Genomic DNA, 24,947 nt, shown 5'->3' with positions numbered 1-24,947 from the left:
TGGGCACAGGACAGGCACTGGCCTTTCTCTGAGGGGAGGGACCTGGGAGATTCTTCACATGGTCCATCAGAACGCAAGATGTTGCTGACCACAGCCAAATCGCAGCCCTGACCTCAGAGAGGGGACTGCAGATGACCTCTTTAGCAGCGCCTCGCTGGCAAGGTGGCCCGGCGGCAGGAGGAAGTCAGCCCCTTGGGCCGCCCATCAGAAGAGAAGCCACTTCCTGGAACGAGAAACACTTAGCTCTTAGGAGAGTATTGTGCTTTTTTAAAAAATCCAAAGGTTCACATTACCCGCAGTCTGGGTCCCACGGTCTCAGTTTGTTTTTTCCCTTGTCCACTTGATCATCGTTTCTGGAGAGCGGTACAGGAATATTAATTTGGCATAGAGATCTTCTTCTAGTTCCAGTTCCCCTGTCTCTCGGACTAAAAAAATATCCGTACACAACTTCAAGATTCGATCCACATTCGGAAGCTCTTCAAACATGATGGAGTGGGAGATCCCACTGAAGAACTCCCGGACAAATTTCCCAATCACGAGGACGACTGAGGCATATAGTCCCATGATCCTGAAAAAGAAAAGCAACCCCGTGAGGAGCACCCACATCAGCAGGCAGCGGTGGTCAGCAGACACGTGACACGATGGATCTGGTGGAACATGATAAAGTTGGTAGAAATGCAGTTGAGCTTCATGCCCTTTTTTAAAACTAGCTCCTTTCACTTTACCATTTCTTTCTCAGAGATCCTGTTTGTTTAAGGTCCAGGTGGGAAATCATCTCCTGTGAGGCTCATTGGGACATGGCACACATTTTGCTGAATTGCAGGGGATGAGCCTCCTTGGGATTTAACCATGAGAAAATAACAAGATGGTTCAAATCTGTTTAAAACTGGGATGTTTTACCAAAAGCTGGAGGCAACCAAAGCAGAAAAGTGGGAACCCTATGCACGATCCCAAACTCAAATGCTAAACAGCATCAAAGTGTGCCACAATAGGAAGGTACAGAGAAAATGTGCCACATGCCAGGGCCACAGGAGTCACACCAGGCACTGTGATCTCTGGGCCTCAGGTTCCCTCCATTTTAAATGAAGGGCCAGCATGTCCATCTTCTAATACAGCCGCCCCACAGCTGGAGAGTCCTCAGAAGAGAACAGGTGTGGTGCCCTGGACCCCATGGGCTAGGAATTAGGCTCTTATGACGGCTCTTTGGGAAAGGGACCCTTACCCGTAGCCAGCCAGGAAGCCCAGGCTGGGGGGACTGACTTTGTCATTGAAGACCACCAACTCCAGAGCTTGTGACTCCTGATCATAGATTCTATTTCCTGTCAGGTTGAGAACCCACCACTCGCTGTTGGAGTTAGTTGAATTATCTCTGGACAGAATGATGGTGATGTTCATGAAATTGTTTTCTGTAAGGGAAGGAAAACAAAGTCAATGTGAGAGTTTTAAGATTTGATACACCAACAGTTCTCAGATGGCAAAACTGGGGCACTCTGGGCAGCCTGTGGCTCCAGGATGGGGACCTAGGGACACCTGACAATGTGAGCAGAAAGGAGTAGGTTCTCTTTCTCAGCTAGAGAGGCCAGTCATGGCTGTGTGTGTGGCGGCCCAAGCACAGGGAAATGGGGGATCCACTGCCTAAGCAGGGTGCTGACCGCCCCAAATGGCTGAGGGGACACTTAGAGGCCTAGATACTGGCTGTGCTGGAACTGGTGACTCATTCACATCACCAGCATGTACTGACTGCCCCAGGAAGTTAGGGCTGCAAAACTGCATATAGAATTGTTCTTCATCTTATGGGTAAAGACAATGTGCAGGCACAATTTACGGTCCTGGGGCAACCACCATAGGTCCAGCATTGCCAGGTCTGTCTGCTGGGGAGACTGCTGCTGGTTAGTACGATCCGTGGGCACTTCCTCCAGTAGATGACTCTGGGCTGAGTTTTGCTCAGTAAGACCTCACTGGGTCGAGAGAGGTGGGGAGAAAGGACGAATGGCACCAGCTCTGAAGAGTTTTGAAGCCCCTAACACATGGTCAGTGACTGCTTCCGCTGGGCAGACAGTGGATGCGAAAGAGCAGTAAAAGACAGAGCCGGCAAGGAGCTGGGAGCCACACTGCACAGATCTCCCTAAAAAGATCCCACTGCTGCCCAGCACAATGGCGGCTCCACTGAGGGACAGGGTGGTGAGCTGTGCACTCTGTGAGGGTGGGAACTGCAACTGCATGATTTCACAGAGTTTCTAGATCACAGAGTCCAGGACACATGTGGCAGGCAATGTTGGCTGGCTGGCTGGGTGGATGGGCAGATAGGTGGGTGGGGAGATGGATGGGTGGATGGATAGATGGATGGATGGATGGGTAGATGGACAGGGGGATGGAGGAATGGACAGACAGATGGATGGATGGATGGGTGGATGGGAGGATGGATGGATGGATGGATGGAAGGATGGAAGAATGGATGGATGGATGGGTGGATGGACAGATGGAGGAAGAATGGACAGACGGATGGATAGATGGGTGGATGGGTGAATGGATAGATGGATGGATGGGAAGATGGATGGATGAATAGATGGATGGATGGGAGGATGGATGGATGGGTGGATGGACAGGTGGATGGAGGAAAGGACAGACAGATGGATGGATGGTTGGATGGATGGATGGATGGACAGATGGATGAAGGAAGAAGAGTCAGCAATGGCAGGACACTAGAAGAGCCAATTTCCTTATCAAAGAAGATGGTGAACCACTCAGAACACTCAGGAACAGGAATAATATTGGTTCTGAAGTTCAGAGACAGTTACTGGGGAAACAGGTTCCAGGTCTGGGTCTAGTTCTACCACAAGCTGGCTGCATGGCTTCTCTGATCCTCTGTTTCCTCACGTGTAACTGGTGATGACGGTAAACCTATGCCAAGTATTCCTGTGCTGACAATACTCACTCACAGGCAGAGAGGCCAGCGTTAGGGGCGGAAAGGTAAATAAGAGGGGGCTCAACCATGCTGAAGGGCAGAAAGGGAGGTGGGCAGGGACATGGGCACAGGAAGCGGCCGACCTGGAAAAATAGAGAGGACACATGTTTCTTGAGCCCAGGGGCCAGGGCGGGGCCAAGAAGGGGCTTTGTGAAATACAAGGCACACCCCAGGAGCTGGAGGAAGCTTTGGGCGCACCCCTGCAGCCTAGATCCGCCCTGGAAGTGGGGGGGGGGGTCTGCTGCACACAGACTCGCACCTGGAGGCAGAGTCCAGCTGTTCCCTGGGCCTCACTGCTGCCTCACCAGGGCCCTCCATGTGGGATTCCAACTGCTCACGTCAGCTTTGCCTTCTGGCTAACTACTAGCAGCATGAGCCTGGCCTCAGCACCCAGCACCCCGCCTGGCGCACAGTGAGTGACACAGTGGTGACAGCGAACATGTACACTGTGCACCTCCACCAGGTTGATCTGCTGTAGGTAATTAAGTCAAGCGAGTCTTCATTATTGAAATGCAGTCAGTCACTCACCATTCAGCACCAGGAGACATCCTGATTTCTCACTGCAGTGATCGTCCAGTGGCCCTAACCAACCTGGGCGTGCAACCTGCCACACACCTGGGCCACGTGCACACTGTCAGAAACATGTGTCTGCAGTGACTGACGTGTCACGTGGTGTGTGAAGGTCGCCTAATGACAGGTTCCACAGGGCGTTACACTGGACCCCAGGCCCTGGAGTGCTCCTGGTGCTCACTAGCCGTGGGTCAGTGGAGGACTCCTTACTGTCCCTGATGGGAGGGACTGACCTACCTAACGGTGTCCGAGGGAAACTTGTAAAAGATCTGGGTGCTTCTGGAAAAGAATGTGCAGGCTGGCCAGTAACTCACTAAACATGGACGTAAGCCAAAGAGGATTTGTATCTTCAACAAGGGCAATGAAGGGTGTGGCTTCTAGGTGCACAAATGATTCCCTGGCCAGCCAGAGTGGACAAGGTTCTGTGGTTCTTACCACACAGGGAAGGACTGACTGCTGGAAAGTAGCTTCATGGAGGCTCAACAGGCAACTGATAAAGCTAAATAAGAGTCAAATGCAAAGTTCTGGAGCCACCTCTCATTCTTACCAGACAAAAGCTGCTTTATAGGTTTTGAGTTCGAATCACTGGGTGCTTTCACATAGTATGGGTAGATCCTTTCTATGGTCCTGGGCATCAAGAAAAGGAAAAAAGGCACAACTGAGTTTTAGCTGCTCCACCCACCTGTAATTAATTGGCATATATAATTGATTTTTGCTGTTTTTGACCTTGTGTCGACAAACAACAATGAAGTCTTTATACATTCATATTATGCATCAGCATCAGGATTTATGGGTTTCCATCGTCCCTGGAGCTGAGAGCATCCACCAGGTCCCCTGGACACTCCTGGGAACTCAGAGCCCAAGACACTTGGAGGCTAGAAAGCGGCTGCCGGCACTTTCCCAGGTCTGTGGCTCCATTCTGAAGCCAGGAGCTCTCCTTCCTGCCATCATCTTCCAAAGCTTACCTACGATCTTGACCTTGAGTGCTCCTCTGATTTTGAATTTTAGGATGAGTGAGGGGCGAGGAGACAGTGCTGACTAGCCCCCTATGCTGCGCCTGCCTCTCTGGGGCTGTGACCCAGGGCATGCAGAGTCCCAGGTCCCACGGGAGACGATGGGAGAGGGCCTGGTGACCTCAGAGGCCCTCAGTGCAGTGGCTGAGGAAGGGAGTCTTTGGGGACACTGCCAAGGCCTGCGTTCTGCTGGCCCTTATGCTCGGCCAGCAGAATTACCCTTATTACCTGGGGTAATTCAGGCTGCAGACCAAGCTCTTCTCTCTGCCCCTTCTCTCTCAGCAGGTGCCTGGCTGAAACGGAGTTCTCGAGTGGGGGGAGCAGCTTCATTGACCCCTGGCCTTCTCCGCCCCACCTCCCACCCCATCCAGGTAGGCAGGTGAGGTCAGTGCTCCCCGGGACCCGGTGAGCAGAGGGGGAGAGACAGAGACGCTCAGCCACTTGGAGGTGGCTCCCTGACGGGGAATCTGGAGGATGTGTGGACACACAGTGGGCACCCTAGAGCAGGCGGCCACCGAGGCCTGGCCAGCTCAGTGTAGTCCTGGCCCCGCCCCCACGTGGGGCTCCCAAAGGCAGTATCCCTGGAGGTGATGGCAGGGCGATGGCAGGACCACGGGCTCATGTCATGTCTGGACAGGTGGACCTCAGAGAGCCTGCTGGAGCTCCCACACCCCCAGATGCCCCAGAACCAGCACAAGGCCCAGTAGCTGAGGGAGAGACCCACCCATGGTGACGCTCGGGCCTGGCAGACAGACACTGCGGCTCAGCAGAAGGCTAGCAGGGCAGGGACAGCACTGGCCACGGGCAGACAGTATCCCTGGAGCCTGCTCCACAAGGCCCTCACATGAGTGCTCACGACCCCAGGGCACGTGGAAAGAACCCAGGGCTGGGATTCAGGCCCTTTAAACTGTCAAAATGGGGCCTCCCAAGAGAAACTGCCTGGTACTCCCAGAGCAGAGAGCCGCCTCCCGTGTGCATGAGCTTGTCGCAGGATGTTCTGTGTGGCCACGTGCCCCTGGTAGAGCTCTCCACCCACAAGGCAGAGACACTTACACTGGGGTTTTTGAGCTCTCTGGGTCGTTGCTAGCGATCATGTTGGCTATGTTCTTCCTTGTGCTGTTCTGAAGAGGAAAAGAGAGCTTATCTGTTGCTATTTCTGCTTTTGCCCCCAGACTCATGTTTCTGTGGAAGAAGAAGAAAAAGAAAGCCCAGTGCCCGTGATTATTCAGAAGTCTGGAGGAGAGACCTAAACACACACTTGATTCTCAGGTTTAGGCAACTCATCAAGCTTTTGCTAGGTCCCCATCTGTCACCCCAACCCCTCTGTCCACCTCACTTCTTTCCAGCTTGTAGACAGCCCAGTTCATGAGACCTGGGACAGCCAGAGTCACAGGAAGGAGGCACAGTCACTGTTTAGAGAGGGACCCTCTTGACACACAGGTCTGAGTCTCAAGAGATGTCCTGCGTGTTAGTTAGATCCACGTTTTACAAAACGCTTCAGTCAGAAGTTTATTTGTAAATTTTATTTGGTACAAGGAATTGAACCCAGAAAAACTTAACCACTGAGCCACATCTCTAGCCCTTTTTTAAATTTAGAGTCAGGGCCTCGCTAAGTTGCTAAGGCTGGCTTTGAACTTGTGATCCTATTGCCTCCCAAGCTGCTGGGAGGGCAGGCATGAGCCACTGTGCCCAGCCAGAAGTTTATTTTTAAATTTTTTTTTGTTGTTGTTATTTTTCATAGCTCTTCAAAGACCAGCAATTAAAGTTTTGGTAATTACTACAGAATCGGAGGTGAGAAATCGGAGACACTTTAAAGGAGAAAGTAAGACTAAAGAAGGAGTGCTGTAAATCCTGCACAGCCACCTTCGTAACTTCTTTCCTGCAAAGTCACTTTGGATTCTAGAAGGCCCTCTGCTTTGTCTGTCAGCATTGTGGTGTCATGGACCCAAATAAACCTGTGATTGTACTGCATGGGTCTGACTCCAGTCTGCGCTGGACATACCCCGCTAGGCAGCCTGTGGCCTGCTCCAGGGTCTCCAAATCTGCATCCCCAAAGCACCAGATGCAGAACCATCATGTAAATCGTGGCTTGTATGCATGGTGCAAGGGCAGGAGCGGCTGCGGAGGCTGGCCGCCCGCATGCTCCATCTTGGAGACAAGACCTGCCAGGGTCTTCCCAGTGCTGGGGGAACAGGGTTGCCCACGCTGCCAGGGGCTGTGGCTTCTCCACTGCTAAGACCAAGGGCGGCTCCATGGCAGTCTGACAGTTCACTGGGTGCCCCTCGGTGACAGTGTGACAGTTCACCGGGGCTGCCTCAGCTTGGAGGCCATCACTCCCTTTCTTGCTCCCTCCTCCTGCCTCTGGCTCATAGAACTCACTGACAGTCTGTCTTGGCAAACTGATGTCAGGGAGAGAACAAGCAAAACCAAAGGGAAGCACAGACATTCTTGAACGGTCAGTGGCACAGAAGGACACAGAGCCAGGCGCCCGTCCACCTCTAGCTCCTCTCCTGCCCAGCCCACCCGAGTCCAGATAGAAGGGAGGATGCATGGAAACACAGTAACTACCTCTGGATACTCCATGAAAACACAACAGAGAAGCTACTACTGAGATCCTTGAGTTCGCTTATCATTTTCTGCTTACTGGGAGGGCTGATGGTCCACAAAGAATTTGAGTTTCCTTCCAGTTCTGCTACTGTTATGTCTTCTTTTTCATAATTTTCCAGAAATTGCATAGCACCCTGTACACCACAAAGGCACAAGCACAAAGAGGTCACGTGCACCATGCTGTGTGAGAAACCAGTCGCTTTCCTTCTAGCTGGCTGTGCGGAAGGGACCCTGCCTGGGAAAGGGACGTTCACAAAAGCCCAGGCCAGGGAGTCCTGATGCTCTGTGTCTGCTGACCTCAGGGGTGGGTGGCTCTCAGGCACGTGGCCCAGGCCCAGGGTGGTGTCCCGACCACAACACAGCTCTGGGATCTTCCCAATTAAACAGTAAATGAAAACCAGATAATTCAGTGTTTCTCTCCACTAAGAAAGAGATTCCTCAATGACGGGGGAGTGCTCCTCTCATGAGGGACAAGATCTCCCCAGGACATCCTGGCCTTGACCTGAGAGCTGCTTGTTGCTTAAGATCATCTTTTTTGGTACTGGGAACTGAACCAGTACCAAAGGCTCGGGGCGCTTAACCACTGAGCCACACCCCAGCCCTTTTTTCCCTGTGTTTTATTTAGAGAAAGGATCACACTGAGTTGCTGAGGCTGGCTTTGAACTTGGGATCCTCCTGCCTCAGCCTCCTGAGCAGTTGGGATCACAGGTGTGTGCCACCATGCCGGGCTCAAGGTCATTTTTGATAGTGTGCCTTGGCTGGTGACCATTCTGAACAAGAATAAAGCATCTGTTGGCCTAACCACTTTCTTAATTAAACACAAGATCTGTAAAACCAAGTGTGATAATGGGAATCATGTTGTCGTATTATTAACAGTGAGGAATACAGAGAAAAGAATGACATCAGTCACAGCTCTGTCCCTAGAACGTGGTCATTGTTTTATGTGGTAGGGGATATATTTCTTATCCTTTTTTGGTTTAGAAAAATAAGAGTCTATATCTTGTTTTCATTTATGTTTAAACTTGAGAAATCATCATGCCTCTTATAGTCTCTGTGATGATTATTATTTTGTGTTTTTTGTTTGCGGGGGTACTGCGGATTTGACCACTGAGCCACCTCCCCAGTCCTATTTTGTATTTTATTTAGAGACAGGGTCTCACTGAGTTGCTTAGCACCCCGCTGTTGCTGAGGCTGGCTTTGAACTTATAATCCTCCTGCCTCAGCCTCCCAAGCCGCTGGGATTACAAAGATTATTGTTTTATTACAAAAGAAATTGGCTGAAAAATATTAAGACTACAAAACATATGAATAAAGTAAGAGTGGGAGTCCCCTCTTGCAGCATGGCCACTGGAGTGGACCCAGGTTCACTTAGTACATCTGCCGTTAACTTCCTCCATGAGCCTCTACATACTCAGCTCTCAAACTGCTTCCAGTTTCAACTAACGCAGATGATGCATTCTTAAGCAAGCACCTGCGTAGACTCCCCGTGTTCTGAATTACTTTCTTAGGAGAGATTCCCAGGGTAGACCTACTGGTCAAAAGATCCATATACAACAAATTTAAAATGTCAATTTTTTAAAAAAATGAATCAATATCTGTGGAGCTTGAATTAAAATGTCCTGAATTCAATTTATGTTTATAAGCACTCAGGTTCAATAGCCTAGACATAACTCCTTGGCTTCTCAAAGTAGCCAGCGGCCAGGAATCAGCTGTTCATGACAGGGAACCCTGGAAAAGCCGCCCTCTCCCCCCTGTGGACCATGGCCAGGTGGTCCGTTGCAGGGCAGCCCAGGACGAGGGCCTTGGCGGAACCCACACGTGCACATTTACTTACGGTGTCCCTAGAGAAAGCTCTCATAAATTTATTAAACTTCGTCTGGTCCATGACCTTCAGCTGGCTCTGTTGGGCGCTCATGGTGAAGATGGGCTGGAAAACAAAGATGAGAGCTTGCTCCTGCCCAGCCCCGCCTGTGTCCTGGGCCCAGACTCAGCCATGACGGCCCCAGGGACTGGCTGCAGAGAGTGCCTTGCCACCTGATCATTCCCCTGCTCACAACCCCAGCAGAGCTATCCTTTCAGACTGCTGCTCCTTATTTTGTATATGTCACAGTGCTGGGGACATCTGGACTGACAAAACGTCACTAGACGTCCCCTCTAGGTCCTCCTGAAAGATTGCTCCAGTGGTCGGTGAGACCCAGGTTACCTGATACCCGCCCAGGGTAATTGTGACCGACACATCCAGGGGCTGGTTGATGACCCCAGCGACAGATTTGATCAGAGACATGAAGAGCAGAGGGAACCACACGATGCAGATGAGCAGGACGATGATCATGCCGCCCATGCCGTACTTGACCACCTTCTTCTTCTTCTGGCCCCGGGGCTGCGGGTATCTCTGCAACACAAGAGTTCAGAGGTTGGGCAGATGGCCTTGACCAGGGTGGGAGCTGGGAACTGTGGAGTCAGCCCTGGCTCTTCTCTGCTTGCTGGGGTGGGAACCTTGCAGAGATCACGGAGCCTTGTTACTCAGGTAGATTGAGATTCCCACCTTGATCAGCTAATTCTTTTTTTCTCTTTGGATGTTTTTTATCTATGGGCCTGTGTTGCACACAATGATGGGACTTGACGTTTCATACTGGTTCAGGCACATGAAGTAACAAGATTATTTGGCCAATACGCCTAACTCTTTTGTTGCAAATGTTAAATCAACATGCAGATACGGAGGTAAAAGCAGTGACGGGAAGGAAGCTGCCCTGAGCTCCCTACCTGCTCCCACGGTGGGGCCACTCAGGGCCAACCATGAACCTTCAAAGGCAGCCACATGATGAATCTAGGGACCAGTAGGTCACAAATCCAGTCCCCAGTAGGAGCTCCTAAGAGGTGGGACCTTTGGAGTGACCTGGGCGCTGCCTCCCTGTGTGGACTCACCCACTTGGGAACGAGGGCTGTCTTAAGGGTTAGCTTCCCTAAGAGCCCTTCCGGCTGGGTCTCTGGTGCATTCCCTGACTCCGGCCTCGTGATGCCCTGCTCATCCTTGGGACTCTGCCAGCAAGAAGGCCATCACCAGATATAGCCCTAAAACCCTGGTCCAGAATCCTGAGCCCCACATCTCTTCCCTTTACAATCACCCAGTCTCTGGTACTGTGTTATTAGCCACAGAAAACAGACCAAGACAGGTGCCACACGACATGGGGTCACCCCTACCCCTTCACCTGGCCAAGTGACTTACCCTGGGCTCACATTCCCTTGGGAGGAATCTGTCACTCCCACAGGCCAAGGGAAGAGGATTCCCTCCCACGGGGGGCACTGTGCTCTAGGCTGCAATCCGGAGGGGCTGGGCGCCCGCACAGGGCCCTGCTGCAGTGCTGGGTGCTTGGTGACTCTGGGGAAGCTCCTGAGAGCAGGAGGGGCCTGTGCAGGACCACCACTCAGCACACGGGAGGGAGCGTCCTAAAGGATCCTGAGCCAGGGGAGCTGTGGGGGCGCAGAGGGCGGCAGTGGGGGGTGATTCTGCCGACCATAGTTTCCTATTTCTAACTTATAATTTTGAAAGCAAAGCTAGAAGTTAATATGTGAAAGTTGAAAGTTGGAAACATGTTACACATATATGGACAGGTGTGTGCACGTAACAAGCAGATTTCTCAGGGAGGCAAGTTTGGAGAAGCAACCACCGGTCCCAGTCCATCAGAGCTCTGTCCTCCTGTCCTGAAGAGTTTTGTGAGTTAAAGGAGATTTAGCTTTTATTTGCCAGGGACAGTTTAGGTCTCTCCTGCCTGAGTGGGACCATGTCATCTCTGCTGAAGGCCAGTGTCTCTGAGGCTCATCTCAGAAGTTCCCAGACCCCGCCCCGCTCCTGCCCCTCTTCCTGCTGGCCCCTCCTGCTGGCCCTGCATGGCCAGGGCAGAGACCCTCCGATCTGTGTTGGATCCCGTGGCTGCTTTCCACAGGGACGGCCCTCCCTGTCCTGCGAGGCTCAGCTCTTGACCGTGTTTCCGCCTTTCCTGTTTCATTGCATTTCTGATTGGCCTCCTGCAGAGTCTTGGGAGGTGCTGGGTGGGACTCACTAGGCAGACTGAGCAGGTCATGGCCGCCTTGCACGTGCTCAGGCCAGCGTTTGGCCTTCAGGAAGCTGCTCTTGCTTCGGGCTGTGTTGTGCTAATCTTATCACAGAGCTCATATAAAACTAAAGGGGCAATCGACTCAATGTGGTGAGGACTGGGTGGGCCTTGTGGTCCAGACTGGGGGGCGGTCAGGGAAGGCCCCTGAGAAAGAGGGGTCCACTCTGGCACCTGTAGCCTGAGAGGCCGAAGGGCTGCGGCAGACAGCCAGGGAGCAGGCCAAGGCCTCACCTGGGAACCCAGAGAGGAGAAGCGCCAACCCCAGGCCCCTGGGCCAGCGGAGGACGGGAGACAAGCCCAGGCAAGAGCAGAAAGAAAGAGGCGCAGACACTCCCTGGCACCGGCCACCCCAGGCCCCTGCAGGAGCTCACACCTGTGGTGATGCCTTCCCTTTCCCAGGTCCCACCATGACGCCCTGGAGGAGCTCCACCTTGGTCACAGAGTGTCACGCACCAGTCTGTGGCCTGGGCTGCATGTGCTGCCTCTGTGGACCGTCAAAGCCTGACTGTGGGGCTGGCCTGGCCTGGCCTTCCTGAGTCGCCATGCCCAGCAGAGGTCCAGGAACACAGCATCTAGCTAGCAATTCACTTTTTGGTTGATTACACCAAAAAGAAAAAAAAATTACATTTCAGTCGTCCTGTGTGCAGGCCCTTGGCCTTGGCTGGTTCTATCAGTTGACCATCCCCTGGACCCTAGGTTGCCTTCGAGCCTGTGTGGCAGCAGGATGCCATGGCAGTGAGGGTGGGGACATCCCGAGCCTGGCCCAGCAGGCTCTGCACCTCCCTCACTGCCCTGGACAGGAGCCAGCGTGAGGGCCATGGGCTCCCCCGGGGGTGTAGCCAACCTGGGCAGTTGTGTTTGGGAAACCTGCACTGGTGCAGGACAGATTCTCTGGTCCTTGTTCCCTGGACAGCACAGCACAGCATAGCTCTGGTGAGCACTGAGGGTGGGCTAGGTGCTGTGTGTGACCTGGAGATGACTTAGGCACCTGGGGAGAGGCCTGTAGGCTACATGCAAATCCTGAGCCACTGTAGAAGAAGAGCTGGACACGTGGAGCTGGGATCCCAGATTCTGGAACCAGTCCCTGCAGATACCACCCGGGGACCTCTGTACCTTCAGAGAGGAAGGCCCTGTGTCGAGAGCCAGACCCTGACTCCAAGCCCCTGTGTGAGACCCTACGTGACCTCCAGCCCCCACTGGGTCACTGGGTGAATGACCCCAGGCAGATGTCCAGTTGAGCCCAGCCAAAACGCTGAGCTGCAGAAGGACAACGGTTTCGTGTCTGAACCACCAAGAGCTGAGGGAGTCGGTTGGCAGTGAGGACAATGACCCTTCATCTGCTGAATGACCACCCCAGAGCTGAAGTCCTACAGCTCAGACGTGAAAGGACCCTGAGGGGCTTCGACTCCAGCATGGTGCTAAGGGAGGTGTTGAGATGGCTGAGAGACAGGACTTGTGGGAGACGCAGGTCCTGGGCGGTGTCCTGAAGGGACCGTGGGGTCCAGGTCTCTTCTCTTTCACTTTCCAGACACCTCGAGGAGCAGGCCTCCTCTGCCACATGTTCCTGCTGCCAAAGGCCCAAAGCAACCGACAGGGCAGTGGTCATGGACTGACACCTCCCAAACTGTGAGTCGAGACGAACCTTTCCTATGTATAAGGATTCATCTCAGGCACTGGGTTACAGCGATGGAAACCTGACGGATTCACAAAGATCTGCTTTCCTCTCATATTTTCCCATTTTGGAACCATGTAATCCTCCTCCTCCCATGTCAAGGTTCTAGACCCCAAGTCACCTGGTCTTGACCCTCAACATCCTTCTGGTATGACTTGGATGTGGTGCGTCCTCACAAAGCCTTGTGGTGAGGCTTGGTCTCCAGCCTAACAGCACCGAGAGCTGGTGGGGAGTTTATGAGGACCTGGGCACACCAGGGGCCCGCCCTCTCCAGGGGTCAATGTTTTTCTTGTGGGAATAGGTTAGTTATTATTAGGGTCCAACCCCTCTTTCCTTTCTTCCACACATGCCTGCCTGCCTTTCTGATTTTCTGCCATGAACAGCGCAGTGTAAAGCTCTCACCAAAAACCAAGCAGATGCCAGCACCCTCCTGTCCTCCAGAACTATGAACCAAAGTCAACCTCTTTCCTTTATAAAATTATCCAGTCTCAGCTGTTGTGTTTTAACATTAGGAAACAGACCAAGGCATTTTGTCATCTCAATTCTTATGCTCCTTGAAAACAAGAACAAGCTGATATGATTTTAAGCACAGAGCCGTTCCCTTCAATTCCTCACCCCTGTAAACCCAGGGGCCATACAGCACTGTCAACGGAGCCGAAGTCCCCAGAGTAAGCTGCAGCATGCACTGGAAACCTTTACCTTGGAGGAGACCTTTCCTAAGAGGATATTTTTGAGATCAGACAGACAGACGTTTCCTCCCCTGGCTAACATCAGTGGGTGTTTCCATTGCTATCATGCAAGCACTTCTTTTTTCATTTCCTGAACTTTTGAAAAATCCAACAAATAATAGTAATTTTAATCTATATTTTAAACTTTAATACTCAATCTAGCAGAATAAGCAAATATTTGCATTTCAGATATTCAACCTTTTCCCTTTGCAGAAAGAGGTTAAATTGTCCTTCCCTCCAAAGAGTGGATGGAAGGTGGACATGAGCCGCAGCCATGTGCCCCACCCTTCCCTGCATGTGCTCCCTCTGCTCCAGAGGAGCATTCAGGAGTGACTGGTCCTACAGCCATCCAATGCCTCTTCTTTTGAAAATAGACCTGCAAAGTCCTGTGGCCATCGAGGACATCTGGGTGCTATCCCTGACAAGTGGCCCACCCGACTGCGGTGGTGGGGACCAGGTGAGCGGCCCACCTCCCTTGGTTCACCACACCCCCAGGCCCCAGCTGGTCCTGCAGGCCACCCCTCTGAGGGACGAGGACACCATGGTGCCCGCATGGGCCCTCACCTTCTCCGACTCTCGCCAGCACTTGAGGATGAAGATATGGGCGTAGATGTCCTCCACGCAGATCCAGCTGGACAGGCTCAGCGTGGTGTCCGTCCACACCCAGTCCATCACTGCCCTCAGCTCGGTCAGGAAGGGGACGAGGCGGAACCTGCCAGAAGCTCCCGTTAGAGACCACGCGGGGCCCGCGTCCCCCAGTCCGGGTGCTCATGCAGAGGCTCCTGAGCCTACAACTCTCCTGGGACCCTTGGGAGAGACCCCAGGTGGAATGCAGTCCTCCCCGTGCGGCAGGCCGAGGGCCAGTCGGCACTCCACCCCCATCCCAGCTGGGACGCTCAGGGTCTTTGCACTGCAGCCCTGGCCCCCCAACGACCAGACGATGACGTGGTGCTCTCACCCTTGGAACAGGAACAGGTTGACGTAGTTGTAGCTCTTGGTGAGGAAGTTCCCCAGCACGCGCGTTGGGTAGCCACAGCGGATCTGGTAGGCGGACAGCCCGAAGTAAACGCACTTCACGAAGTACCACAGCTGGGCCACCAGGTTCTGGCTGAACTTCCTGGAACGTGAACATGGGGAAGGTGAAGGAAGATAATAATTTTCTGGTACAAAAGACACTTGTTTAGAATAAAAACACAAATCAAAAACCAAGAACCTAGCTGGGCGCCCTACCTCATGCCTATAAGTCTAGCTGCTCAGAAGGCTGAGGCAGGAGGATGGCAAGTTCAAAGTCAACCTCAGCAACTAAGGGAGGTCCTAAGCAACGTAGCGAGACACTGTCTCAAAATAAAACATAAAAAGGGCCGGGGATGTGGCTCAGTGGTTAAGTGCCCCTGGGTTCAATCCCTGGTAACAAATAAACAAACAAGGACCTGATTTCTCTGTCAGTTAAAGGCAGTTTTAAGCAATTCTTCATACACAGCAGAGCACTTCAAAGGCAAAAGGTAGGGTAAGAAAACTTAATAGCTTAAAAGGTTTCCAGGGAAGGACCCTCCCACCCTCATTTCTCAGTTGTTTAGGTCACAATTAAAGTAAATCACTACCAAGTGAGTCTACTAAGGACGTTTCCTTACAATGGGCCCACACAGCTGGCAGGGGCCAAATTAGAGCTCAGGAAAGAAAAAAATGCATATTTTTAAATAACTCCAGGTTTTAAGAAGACCTATAATTTGGAAAATGTAGGAGAAGGATTCTGAGAAGTGGAGCCTCATTTTTTTTTAATTTTTATTTTTTAACCCCACCTCCCTGACACGGTCATGGGTGCACGGGCAGGCCTCCTGGACCGTGGTTCTGGCTGGACCGAGATGTGGGCCTGCACCTGAGCTCTGGCCAGCCACATCCACAGGACCTCAGGGTGGGGTCTCCAGGACATCTGGTTAGTGGCTGTCCCTGATGGGCCTTGTGGGCCACTTGTTGCAATCAGGACAAGCTGGGGAGAGGCTTTGCTTCCTGTCAAAAGCGGAAGCCAGCTACTGCTCAGCCCTCTTCCTCTCGGGTTTCCCCGCAGAGGGCCGAAGGCGGCCACGTGAATCCCCTCCGCAGTCCTGACTTCCCGAGACGCTGTTAGGGGGTGTGAGGGTGATAAATATGGAACCAGCATCCTCCAAGGCACTGCGCAGACCCTGAGGGTGTCTCTCGATGACCTCGGGACGGGCTTGTAGATGGGACGCATCTGTCCTGACTGCCTCCCGCTGGGCCGTCGGGAGCCTATTTCTTAGTTTAATAAACCTCCGTGAGAGCTGGGGATGCAGTTCAGTGGGAGAGCCTGTGCGCAGCATGTGTGAAGCCCTGGGTTCAAGCCCCAGCCTCCCAAACAGTAAGCCAACAGAGAGGATGGTGATGACAGAAAGGCAAACAGCAGACGCATCTGCACCTGCTAGTGACGGAACCCTGACCAGCTGCTGATTCTCTTTGAGTCTAGTTTCTTCACGTTTAATGAGAAAAATATGCCTGACTTTCCTCTTTGGAAGGAAGGTCGTGGTGAGATTCAAAGGGCTCCCGTTGGGTCCCGTCTTGGTCTCCACGCACATGCGTGGTCCTCCCACACCACACACCAAAAGAAACTTAGAAAAAAGTCTGCGTGTAAACTCCGACTTTGAAGAGCTTCTTTCTTCCAACAGCTTTGTTAGGATATAAGTGGCACAGACGGAAGGAAGAAGCTTGCTATGCATCGACATCTGCACAGCAGCCAGCAGAGGGCTTGCACAGCAGAGGGCTTGGGCAGTACCCAGCACCCCCACCTCTGAAGCCTTCCAGGGCCTTCTGTGCACCTTCTTCTCTCCTTTTTTCACCCACACACAGCCACCCCTGCTCTGCGCCCTCTCCCTGCAGGTGGACTGGAGTTCTCTGAACGTGGTGTCCAGGCACACACAGCAATGTCCCTTCTGCCGGCCTCTTCCCTCAGCAGGATTACTCCGAGATCCTGCCAGGCTGTCAGGCTGTGTCCTCCCACTGTGCACGCCAGGTCGCTTTCCCTCCACTGCCCACTGGGCCTCTGGCCTCCTCCCTGATGTTGGTGATCTTGGAAGCTGCTGTGGACATTGGTGTGTGCGTCTGTGTGGACCTAGGTCTGCACTTCACATGGGGGACTGTCAGGTCACAGTGTGGGCGGGTTGGGGACCTCAGAGAGCTCTGAGCCATCTGCAGAGTGGCTGGGTACGCCCATCCTCCCCCAGGTATCTGCTCAGTGGCAACGTGTGGAGGAGGAAAAATGCATTTTGGATGTTGAAATCTAACAGTGGCAGAGTGTGAAATGTCCAGAAATGGTATTAGCCACGGGTGGTAGTGAAGACAGAGGCTCGCAGGTCCTGGGACACCCTATGTTAAGTATCAGAAACCGAAGACAGATGGGCAGTTCTACCAGGAGTGGCCACAGGGTGAGGCTCCATGGTAGCGTTCCAGCAGGCCTTGCAAGGTGCCTGGGACCTGTGGTGTAGCGTCCCCTGGGACGTGGGCCAGCCTCCGATAACATGCCCTTTCTTCCTCCACTGCTGCCCTGGACATGGCAGCTCCCAAGGAGCGTGAAACTGAATGTGATGTGCTTGGTCGTAGGTCACCCTAGAGATCTGATTCATGCAGTCATCAAGCCATGGATTGAGCATCTACCATGGAAGAAGTGGGTGTGTCTTTCTTCCCTCCCCAATAGAGGGTTAATTGTTTTTTTTAATTAAATTAATTTTTAAAAAGTTTTGAGATGGTCTCACTTAGTTACTTAGGGCCTCATTAAGTTGCTGAGGCTGGCCTTGAACTTGCGATCCTCCTGCCTCAGCCTCTGGAGCCACTGGGATTATAGGCATGTGCCACCACGCCCACACCCATCAGTTGGTTTATTTTATCTTTTTAAATTTCCCAAGTGTAGTGGATCAAGACTTTCATAGAATGTAACAAGCAAAAACTTGAGACAGACATAGAAAATAAAATCTCATTCTTAAATCTGATTCAATAGAAAAAAATGTACTCTGTCCAAACTTTCCCTGAGTTTCTAACACTTCCTCTCAATGCCTGAATGTATTCCTCACATGCAACTGCCCGACTCGACTCTCCAACAGATGGTGGTCACCTATAGACACACCAGAGCCCCTGCAGGACCATCCCCAGAGGCTGGGAGCAGAGAGATGGAGGGCGATGCTTGGCCACAGGTTGTCGAGATTTACCAGAAAGGACAGGAGACAAAGCCGGCAGGTGCGGAGGGAGGTCAGTTCCCAGACCTGAGGCAGGGAGGGGCCCCGGAGACACAGTCCTGCTGCTCCATCAGCCACGGGGAGGGGAGGAAGGGCCAGCGGCGCAGCGCAGGGGCGGGATGAAGACAGTGCAGGGGCACCCTGCACACAGTTAAGGGGTCAGGATTTAGGAGACCGATGGTCCACTTTCAACGACCATGTGTGGTTTAACATCTGTCCGAGGATGCAGGAGTAACTGTTTTATGGGTCATAACTAAATGAGCACATGGGAGACATCTACGTCACCCCTGTATTTTGGGGGTATTCCAGCTGTATCTGGTTGGAAAGGGTGGCTTCTCGTGCTCTCTTCAAAGCCTGGTGGAGCGAGTGGCAGACAGAACCCTGGTCCCCAGAGGCCTGTGCATCCTGATGCCTGTGCCTGTGTTATCCTGCCCAGCCAGGAGGACCACGCCGAGGAGACGAAGACACGGTGCTGGAGCAGCCATGGGGGCAGCCACATTAAGCCGTGTCCCTGGAGGGGAAGTGGCAGGGAGGTGGCAGGAGCCAGTCTCTGGCCCTGGTCTGCTTTGCGGGTTGTGGGATAATTGGACCTTTTCAAGATGTAGAATGCAGAGAGGCTGGGTGGCTCCAAACACTCTGGGAAGGGAGGACAGGACATCCTATGGGGGCAGGGGGCCATGGTGGACAATGCACAGCTACGGCTCCAGGGTCTGGGGTGGGGCCTGAGGTCTCCAGGAGCTGAAGGGCACTGGGAGGCACTCCTCCTGTGGGGTCTGTAGAGGAGGGAGGCTGAGCGAGCTCCTGAGCCTCTTTCTTCTGCAAAACTAAGGGTTCCTGGAGGCCTGGAAGACCCTGCCTGTGTGATGGTTTTAAACACCAGCAGATCTCAAAGCTCATCATCGGCCACCTTGGGTGTTGGGTGTGGCTTACTTCTCTGACCTCGGGTCAGAGGTAACCATGTGTTTGTAGAGAAAATCTACTCATTTTAAAGCAAGCAGTTGGAGTCACAGCTTTGTCACAAAGGTTCTCCTCGCTGCACAAAGTCGACCGATGGCTTCGATCTCATCATGCTCATGACCAAGCTGCGTGGCCCCCGCTCCGTGGGGTGCAGTGGAGATGTCCGGGCTACGGGGCGTCTTCTGGGTAATAACGCTCTGTTTGTGCAGTTCTACCTGAGGCTCAGGAAGAGCTGTCCTCATTCCTTTTAAAACACTTCCCTGCCACCATTCACTGTTACAAAGCAGCAGATCTCATGGCACTGAACATCACAGGCCAGAGCCTGCGGTCTTCCACCTTGCAGCCACCAAGTCCCCCCCTGCTGGAGCAACGTGGGGACCTCAGCAGCAGCTGCACAGGTTAACTGGAAGCCACAGGGGTGAAGTCATTTCCCATTGCTTCTATTCCCACTTCCAAAAGCATCATTAGTCAGCCTGGGTGACACGCTGAAGATCCTGAGATGCAGTCACAGTGGTACTGTCCCCTGAGGTCTGCTCCACAGTGCCCTGTGGCTGATGCTGCAAGCCTTCTGGGAGAATATACCCTTGAGGCTGGCCCTGCCCCTGGGTCAGATGTGGCTCCCTGGGCCCCAGGCAGGGGAGCACCTGCTGGCTTTCATCTGTGAGGCCGGGGTGCTCCTGGGGAAGAGCAGCTTGTTACGTGGCGCTCTGTGGTCTGAGCCCTCCAGGACCTGGCAGCTGACATTCTGCTCGGAGCAGTCTGCGTAGCTCTCCTGGATGGCCCAAGCCTCTCCTTGGCTCATACATTAAGTGCCACCTTTGTCACAAGTACTGACCCTGGTGGAAGGTGGCAGGGACGCCTAGACTGCAGTCTGAGAGCAGGACAGGGTCCAGGCAGAGGGAAGAAGGGCGCAGCAGAACTGAGGTGTGGGGCCCAGCACAGTGGGGTGAAGGCCAGTGTAGGGATGGGCAGTGGCCACCTCAGGTGTCTCCGCAGCCCCTTCCCTCTGCACCAGGCTGCTTGGCCCCTGCCTTGCCCGACCCCCACCTCATTCTAACCCACAGCAATAGCTGTGCTAGGCGGCAGGGTCTTGGGGCAGTGCCCCTCCCACTTCCCACCCAGTGCCAAGACTCTGCCAGGTGCTTTCCCTGCCTCAGGCTATTTCACTCTCCACTGTGGGGTGGGCAGGCACCATCGGCCTCCCAGGGGCCAGTGTATTCAACCAGCTCAACAGCCTCCACTCCTTCCCTCACGCCCCTGATGACTACATCTCCTGCCCTCTGGCCTCCTGAGGAGCGCTCCAAGACCACGCTCCAGTTCCTCTCGGCTTCAGGGTGTACAGCCAGACCAGCACAAGGACCCCCACCTGCCCGATGGCTGAGGCCGACACTTACTCTGAGCACCCTGCTTCTGTGGATGTGGATAAAGTACAGTCAAATACCGTGGAGTTTTCCATTCCCACTGGGGGCTTGCACCACCATTAGCAGACTCCAAACTGTGACTTTCACACCCCTGGTGCTACCCTGCCCTCCTCTGCCTGCAGCTGGTGGGCCAGCGCATGGGCCGTGGTGACCTTGTCGTGGAGGATGGGCCACACGGCCAGCTTCCAAATCTCACCTCTCGGTCACGACAGGGAGGATGAAGAACATCCAGAAGTGAATTCCAAACACAAGAATGACCTGGAAAACGACCTTGCCCAGCACCGTCTTCCGGAGGTAGAGGGCTCGGTCCACCACCATCGTTCCAAACTGAATGAGGACCATCACCAAAAACGGCCCGGGGACCTGGTCTTCCGAGAGCGAAGAGGTGATGTCCGCAGCAGCCGAGTGTTTCTGGGGAAAGACGACAGGTGGCATTTCACGGGATGGAAAGCCACAGCTCACAGTTGGTGGCACCCAGAGTCCTTTGTCCCCAACCTACCCCGAAGGCCCAGAAGCCGAAGACGATGATGATGAAGTCCACGGTGTCGGCCAGGAACATGAGCACGTACACGTCGGTCACTGCGCTGTAGTCCGGGTGGATGAGGTCGTAGAAGAACTGCCGGATGGGCACATAGATCTGCAGCGTCCTGCACAACAGAGACCCCATCCCACTGTTCCAGGAGGTCCGGAGGGGAGAGGGACTGGAGACCGCCATCATCCGGCTCCTCTGCGCTCCCTCTTCCAACTGGTCCCGCCCTGCTGCCTGGGCTGGTGGCACTTCTGGCCACACAGGAGCAGTGAGCTCTCCGCCAGGTGTGGGCAGCTCTTTCTGCTGGTGGCCCACGACTTTCTCCTGTTTGGAGCACGTGAGAGGCATGAAGCCCAGGGAAATGGGGATGGGTTTGTGGCTGCCCACTGTCTTGGACGGGCTGCGTGACGCTCTGTAAACTGGTACAACAGTCAGACCTGGCGCCAGGGTGGGGCTTGCTACGGGAACACAGGGGGCATGCCGATGGCAGTGCCAGGCCTGCCACCTCTGCACGTTAGGAGCCCCTTCAGTGCAGGGCCCTGTGCCTGCCCTGGCTCCCAGGCACTGCCTAGGCCTCTCCACCTGGCTGGTGCCCTCACTCTGGCTGGTCTCCCGAGTTCTGCCCTGGATGTACTGTGCCCTGGCTCTGCCTTCAATGCGAGGTCACACGCAGGTGCAGCTGGCGTCCTGCTCTCGGGGCTTGTGTGCAGCTGGCCCCTTGCTCGCTTCCAGCCATGGCTGCTTGTGGACACCAACCCCTGCACCCACAGTGGGCAGGAGGGACCTATGCAGTCTGGGGGACCAGCTGTTTGACACCGACGGTGTTGACCAAGCCGCCTCCCCGCAGTGTGTCTCTGCAGCCCCTCCAGCCCTAAGATCACATCCCTTTCTGCACGGCTGGGTGGCATGATCGCGGCTGCGAGTGGGCACCATGAGCCCTTGAAGTCACCCACCTATTCTGTCTAAATAGAAAAAGCGTGGGTACCAGTGCCACACACGGAAAGGAGCCACCCTCACCGAGAAAAGACTGCTCGAGCACGGCCACCGTCATCCCATCCCGTGGGAGAGGTCCCTCCTCAGCTCCTGGGCTTCCTGAGTTGCAGGAAGAGAGCACACAGCTCCTGCCCTCAAGCAAAGCACGTGCACCCCGCTGGTTTTGGGTACTCACTTTTTTATGGTGAACGCTTTGGCTTTGACGAGCTGTTCCTGAAGCTTCTCCACATAGAGTTCCCTTTTGCTTTTTTGCTTAATACTCAAAACGCTGCTGCCCTTTTGGCTGCTGTTCCGGGTGCTGGTGCTGCCTAGAGAGAACAAGGAATGAAAGGAACCACCAATGGAGTGTGAAGAACCGGCTTGTCAACAGGAGTGTCACAGAAGGCCCCGGAGCCCATGTGTAGGAGGGGTGGCTCCAGTTGTCCTGAGGAAGGGATATGCACAGTTGCCTCATGAACACAACTGGGCAGGTAGGAGCCTGCCCTCTTACCCCTGCTTCCATGCTAAGGAAGATCCATGGCTCTTCCTGGGATAGCTGTTTAATCTCTGTCCCAGGAGGAAACACATTGGACGGACAGTGGTTATTGTGCCAACTAGAGTCCCAGGTTGGGTTTTTTCCAGATGGAAACCCTAACTCATACCCTTTTTCAAATCCTAATTTCTCCAAATGTAAAACAAATATGACCCATCTGCCAGATGGAGCAGACTCTGCAGATCATCACACCGAGCTGCAGACATGAGCCCCGGGCACAGAGGCCTGGCTCCTCCAGGAGTGTGTTGCTAAAAGTCCCCATTGAGAGAACACAAACACAACTTCACAACAGGCTGTGGTTCCTGGCTCCCTCCTGGCACCCTAGACGTGCTCAGAGGCATTTGTATGTACGAGGCACGAATGATCAGGTGCCCGACACGTCCTGGGTATCAGGCAGAGTGCTGGCCTCTGGTCACAGCTATCTGAAGTCCTTGTTCCTGGGAGGAGTCAGATGCTCTGGGCAATGAGGTCACACAGCTGCGGAGGGGGGGACTTGACCTTGGGCCTGTCTGATTTCAGAGTCCTCTTTTCATATTACAAGGTGTTTGTTGATAACACCTGACAAACCCCCACCTAGACCAGAGGAGGATGGGGGATCCGCCTGGCGACAGATACCTCTTTTGGACCTATCGGAAGAGAAGCTGGACCCCGGGGAGATCTGGGGGCTGCTGCCGCAGCGTTTCCTCCGGATGGTGGTGGGCTGCTCGGGGAAGGTCACGTGCACGGACTCCACAGAGGCGGCCAGGTTGATGGACTTGAGAGAGTCGGAGGAGTCCCTCCTGCCGTGGCTGAAGGAGCGCTCGTCATCCGACTCCTCCTGGTCGCCACCGTCCACGATGTCGTCTTCGTCCCACAGACCATGGCACTGAGGAAGCAGGAAAGTGACAACTGAGGTCTCAGCTGCAGGAGGGACGCTGGCTCCCTGTCCTGCAGCACCTGTGCCTCGCGACCAGAAAACCAAGGGAGGGTCCAAGAAAAGCTCGCCAGCTGGACCTGCGGGAGTCCCGGGAGCAGGGCGTCTGTGTGTCCACCACAGGTCTGGCTCGGACACTGAGGGTGGCCAGGGAAGCTCGGACACTGAGGGCTGGGGACGTAGCTCCGTGGTCAAGCACCCCTGGGTGCAGTCCCTGGCCCTGGGGGTGATCAGCAATGGTGACCTCCTGCGTGGCCTGGCTTCTGCTTCCAGGCAGGGACAGGGACTGCAGGGCAGGAGCGAGGAGTGCAGCAGGAGCCGGGCTGAGCAGGTGCTGCTAGGGCAGGCCCAGCAGGTGTGCACCTGCCTGTGGGGCGTGCCAGGAGCCAGAGCTTCCTCAGCACCTAATCACATGGCCAGTGCTGTGCTCCTCCCAGGTCAAGTGGCCGCTCACCAGGGGGAACGTTCTATGACAAGAAACCACCCAGCAAAAGCAACGCTGCTACAAGGCGGCGGCAGGAGGTGGCTGAGACTGCCCCGGACCAGACTCAGGCCTTCCAACGTCCAGCTGGAACGAGGGGTGACATTTACGGTACGGTACGGGCTTTAAGACACGGCACTCCACTCAAGCCAGGCCCACGGCGGGACCAGTCACGACACGTCCCACCCAGGATAGGCGTGTTGGGAGACCGTCTCCCAGAGTTACTACAAGTTCCCTCACCAACGTCACAGGCTTGGGAAGAAACGTCCACGGATGGACACAACTGCGGCTCATTCTTACAGAGGAGCACACACAGGCACGTCCTCCATGACTGGGCTGCCACTGCCCTGATGCCCAGGTCCCCAGGAACACCGAGAGGCCTCCGTGAGCAGGCTGAGCCCAGTGTAGGACTAGACGCCTACCTTCAGAATGGAGCGATGGAAGAAGAGAGCCAGGAGCTGGATGAGGTCGTACAGAACGTAGCCCTCCTTCTTCTCCACGCCGATGATGTTGGGGGGGTGGTAGGGCTTGTCCTTGTACAGCTCCACGTTCTTGTTCCAGGGGAAGAAGCCAAACTGGAAGAAGTACTTGACTACGATGGCCACCTGCACAGGGGGAGAGGGCTCAGGACGTTGACCCTTTCAGGGACGGGCATACACGGAAGAAGGGCACCCACACGGTTCCAGTGGCAAGGGTGCGCACAATCACATGGAGTGTGACCAGGTCAGCCTCACGGCCACTGAGGCTCCCCATCCTGGATTCAGCAAGGCCACCTGATGGCCCACACTGCTGCCCAAACCCTTCTTCACCTCTTCCGTGTCTGAGGACCTGGCTCTTACGCTGAGTTAGAGATTTACAGAATTATTCAGTATTAAAATATGGTACTTAGGAACTAGTTGAATAGAAACATCTATATCTTCACATGTTATGCATTGCTTTGATTTCTAATCCTGATGACATAGTTTTTTTATTAATGACTATTTAAAAACTTTCTGAGTCTGGCTCATTTTGCAGCTTTGGTGTATGGTTCTCACCCTCCTTGTCTGTCTGTCATTGAAAAGCAGGACACAACGATTGATCTCTACTTGTCTGTGCCTCCGTTTGCCTAGCACCAGTCTCAGTGCTCGACACTGGTTCAGACTGTGGAGTGAACGGGCGTCAGCTTCATTTCCCATTCATGTCACTCCTCAGTGTGACAGAAAAACGGACAGTC

At 54.1% G+C, this 24,947-nt stretch overlaps 1 protein-coding gene across 3 annotated transcripts in view; it reads right to left on the bottom strand.

Annotated features, from left to right (window-relative positions):
* Positions 1 to 314: 314 nt before the first annotated feature.
* The window catches only part of Piezo2 (piezo type mechanosensitive ion channel component 2), a 347,771-nt gene continuing 323,138 nt past the window's right edge, over positions 315 to 24,947 (bottom strand). For all 3 annotated transcript variants that reach the window (XM_034637375.2, XM_071602748.1, XM_034637377.2), the window contains 14 exons: positions 24,157 to 24,339; positions 22,956 to 23,205; positions 21,984 to 22,116; positions 20,786 to 20,933; positions 20,483 to 20,697; positions 14,629 to 14,787; positions 14,235 to 14,382; positions 9,359 to 9,547; positions 8,990 to 9,082; positions 7,117 to 7,289; positions 5,602 to 5,730; positions 4,083 to 4,162; positions 1,223 to 1,406; positions 315 to 568 (listed from right to left, as the gene is read on the bottom strand). In XM_034637375.2, coding sequence (XP_034493266.2) covers positions 316 to 568; positions 1,223 to 1,406; positions 4,083 to 4,162; positions 5,602 to 5,730; positions 7,117 to 7,289; positions 8,990 to 9,082; positions 9,359 to 9,547; positions 14,235 to 14,382; positions 14,629 to 14,787; positions 20,483 to 20,697; positions 20,786 to 20,933; positions 21,984 to 22,116; positions 22,956 to 23,205; positions 24,157 to 24,339 — 2,337 coding nt within the window. In that variant the 3' untranslated portion in view covers position 315. The remainder of the gene's footprint in view (positions 569 to 1,222; positions 1,407 to 4,082; positions 4,163 to 5,601; positions 5,731 to 7,116; positions 7,290 to 8,989; positions 9,083 to 9,358; positions 9,548 to 14,234; positions 14,383 to 14,628; positions 14,788 to 20,482; positions 20,698 to 20,785; positions 20,934 to 21,983; positions 22,117 to 22,955; positions 23,206 to 24,156; positions 24,340 to 24,947) is intronic.

Source organism: Marmota flaviventris, chromosome 16 (genome assembly GCF_047511675.1).
Source record: "Marmota flaviventris isolate mMarFla1 chromosome 16, mMarFla1.hap1, whole genome shotgun sequence".
Lineage (NCBI taxonomy): Eukaryota > Metazoa > Chordata > Mammalia > Rodentia > Sciuridae > Marmota > Marmota flaviventris.
Note: the sequence above shows the minus strand (reverse complement) of the source record. Positions and strands in the feature narration are given on the sequence as shown.